Consider the following 4046-nt stretch of genomic DNA (forward strand, 5'->3'; position numbering starts at 1 on the left):
GGGACCTGCTGCAGATGCTGGAGATGAACATGGCCATCGCGTTCCCCGCAGCGCCCCTGCTGACCGTCATCCTGGCCCTCGTGGGTGAGGACGCTGTGCCCCACGCCCTGCCCCCTGCCCTGGCCGTCACCTGCCCGTCCTCCCCAACCAGCATTCTCCCGTCTCCCCACAGGCATGGAGGCCATCATGTCTGAGTTCTTCAACGACACTACCACGGCCTTCTACATCATCCTCATCGTGTGGCTGGCCGACCAGTATGACGCCATCTGCTGCCACACCAACACCAGCAAGCGGCACTGGCTTCGGTGGGCACCGGGGTCCGTGCGGTCCAGGGTGGGGGCAGCCGGGTGGGCAGCGCCTCACTGTCCCCCTCGCAGGTTCTTCTACCTGTACCACTTCGCCTTCTACGCTTACCACTACCGCTTCAACGGGCAGTACAGCAGCCTGGCCCTCGTCACTTCCTGGCTCTTCATCCAGGTGAGGTGGGCTGCCCTTGGGACTGGTGACCCCGGGGTCCATCCAGCCTGTCGGGGGTTCTGTGGAGGCTGTGTTCTTGCTTGGGCCTCGCCTGACCCAGTGCCTGCCCCCCAGCATTCCATGATCTACTTCTTCCACCACTACGAGCTGCCCGCCATCCTGCAGCAGATCCGCGTCCAGGAGATGCTGCTGCAGACGCCCCCTCTGGGCCCTGGCAGCCCCACGGCCCTGCCAGACGACCTGAACAACAACGGAGGCACCCCGGCTGCCACGCCCGACTCTACAAGCCAACCCCCTGCCCTGGGCCCTGGCTTGCAGGGTGGTGGCGGAGGCCCTGGGCCCATGGCTGAGGCACCCAGCTCCCTGGTGGCCGCGGCGGCCTCGGTAGCTGCAGCAGCCAGTGGTGACCTGGGCTGGATGGCAGAGACGGCTGCCATCATCACAGACGCCTCCTTCTTATCTGGCCTGAGCGCCTCTCTCTTGGACCGGCGGCCGGCCAGCCCCCTGAGCCCCAGTGGGGCGCTCCCTCGGGCCCCCCAGGACAGTGCCCCCACAAGTGACTCCCCAGGGTCTGACACAGCCCCGCAGACCACTGGGGTGAGTGGGCCCAGCCTTGCGTCCATGGCTCCAGTGGATGCGCCCTCAGAGGTCGGCTCCTGAGCCCTGGGCAGCTCACCGCCTCTGTCCCTGGCCATCCAGGCCAGCTGGGTGTGACCTGGCCGGAGCCCTCCGGGGTCAGGGAGGCTGTCCCCAATGGCTCTGGGACTGCTCAGCCTGCCTTAGGCGGTATTGGAGTCCATCAGGTTTGCTTGGAGGCGGGCTTCTCTCCCCCAGGGCATGGGGTCTGCCTGCAGCCTGTCCCTGTCTATGGTGGGCCCACTCTGCCGGCTGATGAGCCAGGGTGGGAGAAGGGATGGGGGCTCCATGGAAGGTTCTGCAAGGGGTTGGTGAAAGGTCCAGAGTGAGCTGTCCCGGGGCAAAACGGGCAAGCCTCTGAGCAAGGTGAAACGAGTGGGGCCGGCTCAGCTGGTGCTCCCTCGTGTGCAGTGCCTTTCCACCGCCACCCCACACGCCCAGGCTGGGGCCCCGGACGCGGCCACGGGGGGCGCCAGGGTCCTGCCCTGCTCGGGGTGAAGAGACAGCCGGTGGCCCAACCCAGTTACACCGTGAGGAATGGAGCAGAGGGCTCATTCCACTCTATTTAATTGCAGTGTACAAAATGGTGTTTGTATATAGAATAAACTGTTGACAGCGTCCAGCCAGCGTTTGTGTGTGTGGGGAGGCTGGGCGAGGCCCCTCGGAGCCCCTGCTGCAGGTGGAGGAGGGCCTGGTCCCGCATCACTGGGCGGCCATGGGTGCTTCCTCGGAGGCCTGGAGCTGGCTGCGCGGCCCGTGGCGGGCACCGTCCCCCAGCTGGGCGAGGAGCTGCCCACGCCGCACCAGCGCCTGGCGGAGCTTCTCGCGTGCGCCTGCGATACACTGCTCCAGCTGTTCTAGCTCCCCGGGGCGTGGGGCGCCCGAGAACAGCTCGGCGGGGCGGGCGGCCGTTGGAGCAGAGCCAGACGGGGCCCCCAGGCGGCCCAGCCGTGTCCGCGTCTGGGGCATCCTTAACGGGAGTGGTGGCAGCGGCGGCGGCCACGGCCGGCTCCAGCAGGAAGTGCGTGCGACACTCCCTCACCGAGGCCCGGCGCACCCGTGTCCAGCCCCCCGGGCCGGCGGGGGCGGCCAGAGTGTCCTGCTGAGGCTCCTCGAGACCCCTGGGGACGGATGGGGCTGGGCAGCCGCGTCCTACCCACAGTCCCACTCTGCCCTTTGGGACTGGTGACCCCAGGGTCCATCCAGCCTGTCGGGGCTGGAGAGCGGGGATGGGAGTTGCTGGGGTGGAGAGCGGCCCCCAGGGCCCCTTACCTCGGCTCCGGCTCCTCCTGCCCGTCGGGCGGCTCCTTGTTGAGGGCGCGATGGATTCTCTAGGAGCCAAGACAGAAGTCACGTCGGGGTCGGGTCAGCAGCAGGCCGTCCTGCACGCCCTCCCCACTCCCTCCATCCCGCAGCCCCCGCTCCTCACCTGGCTCGTGTGCAGCCAGTACTGCAGCTTGTTGCCCCTTCGGATGCGCGGCAGCGCCAGGCGGTAGAAGACGTGCTCCCCCAGCGAGCTGAGCAGAGCACTGCCCAGGCCCAGGCAGAGCAGCACGAAGAGTCCCGAGAAGTGGTAGATGCCCATCTGGAGGGTCTGCGGGCAGGACGCAGGCACAAAAGCCCTCCTGGTCACGGCAGACCCTTGGGGAGCCCTGGCCTTGGACGGGGGTGGGGGCAGAGGTGGGGCCAGAGAGAAGGGCCTGGGGCTGTGGAGCCGGATTAGAAGGCTAGGGCTCCATTTTCAGAGGTGAGGTGTCATAGAAGAAAGGCCACTGGAACTGGGGTTTTGGAGGATGAACAGGGTGCAGAAAAGCAGGCAAACACACAGTCTTGGGAACGAGCAGGGGTTGGTCACCTTGGTGAAGGACACACAGGCTCAGAGCCCCCCACGCCTACCCCTCCCTGCGTCCCGGGCCTGCCCTACCTCTGTAACAGCGAAGACCCGCTTGCCACAAGGCACCATCTTGTACCACTTGTGCAGGAGGTCGATGAAGCCGGAGGACTTGTAGCGGCTGATGAACTCGGACAGGTTGGAGGTGAGCGGCGAATTCCGGGGGAGTCCGATGCCATAGCCTGGGGGAGGCCGGGCGTTGGGTTGGGACCGGGCTGGACGCAGACCCACAGGAGCTGTGCCCGCCTGGAGCCCGCAGGTCACTGGTCCCGGGGGCCGCTCACCCTCGATGGCGAAAGTCTTGCCCACGGTCAGCAGTCTGCAGTCCGCGTCGATGGACACCTCGTAGTCCAGGAGCGACTTGTCCATGATGAAGGCGTTGAGCTTGGGGGGGTCGCTTCTGCCCGGGAGGGGGACGGGGACGGGGTGAGCATCCCCGCCCCGCGCGCCCCCCTCACGTCAGCATGGCGACGCCGTGGGGCGTGGTGGGCGCACTGCGGCGCCGCACGTGTGCGTACAGCTCCAGGAAGCTCTTCTTGATGTAGGCCTCCGCGCTGCTTTCCCACACGGTTCCGAAGCGGAAGCCCTGGGACGGGTGGTGCAGCTGCGGGCCAGCGCCCAGTCAGCGCCTGTGGGGGGCCCTTGATCCCAGCCTGGCTCTCCCCCACCCCAGTTCCGTCCGCCAGCCCGGAGCACCCGGGCCCAGGGCTCTCAACCAGCTCACGTGGGCCACGTCATCTCTGGGGGGCCGTCCTGGGCTCCGTGGGGTGTGGAACAGCATCCCTGGCCCCAACTCCTAGATGCCAGGAGCCCCCTGCCCTAGTCTGACAACCACAGATGTGCCAGGACATGGCCCAGTGTCCCCTGGGGGCAGGACCGCCCAGTTGAAAATGTTCTAAAACCCTCATGTCCATCTCCAGGCCCTTAACTCCACACTTCCGCCTCCGCCGCACCCGCTGCGTCTCTCCTTAGGGTCCCCCGGGAACCCCAAGCTCACCGCGTCCAAGACCCACTCTCGAGCCACCCCACACCTTCCCACCGC

The 4046-nt window shown here is 67.1% G+C and overlaps 2 protein-coding genes across 2 annotated transcripts in view; one reads left to right on the top strand and one right to left on the bottom strand.

The window, feature by feature from the left end:
- The window catches only part of TMEM259 (transmembrane protein 259), a 7456-nt gene extending 5721 nt beyond the window's left edge, over positions 1-1735 (top strand). The window contains 4 exon segments of the mRNA XM_024740004.1: positions 1-84; positions 173-305; positions 378-477; positions 592-1735. The exon segment at positions 1-84 is cut by the window's left edge and continues 82 nt beyond it. Of these exon segments, the coding sequence (XP_024595772.1) occupies positions 1-84; positions 173-305; positions 378-477; positions 592-1137 (863 nt within the window). The 3' untranslated portion in view covers positions 1138-1735.
- Positions 1736-1815: 80 nt separating this feature from the next.
- Positions 1816-4046, bottom strand: part of GRIN3B (glutamate ionotropic receptor NMDA type subunit 3B) — a 9568-nt gene continuing 7337 nt past the window's right edge. The window contains 7 exon segments of the mRNA XM_024740005.1: positions 1816-2013; positions 2015-2234; positions 2386-2444; positions 2543-2707; positions 3038-3186; positions 3289-3404; positions 3463-3608. Coding sequence (XP_024595773.1) covers positions 1816-2013; positions 2015-2234; positions 2386-2444; positions 2543-2707; positions 3038-3186; positions 3289-3404; positions 3463-3608 — 1053 coding nt within the window.

The sequence above is a fragment of the Neophocaena asiaeorientalis genome, unplaced genomic scaffold (genome assembly GCF_003031525.2).
Source record: "Neophocaena asiaeorientalis asiaeorientalis breed wild unplaced genomic scaffold, Neophocaena_asiaeorientalis_V1.1 scaffold469, whole genome shotgun sequence".
NCBI classification, from domain to species: domain Eukaryota; kingdom Metazoa; phylum Chordata; class Mammalia; order Artiodactyla; family Phocoenidae; genus Neophocaena; species Neophocaena asiaeorientalis.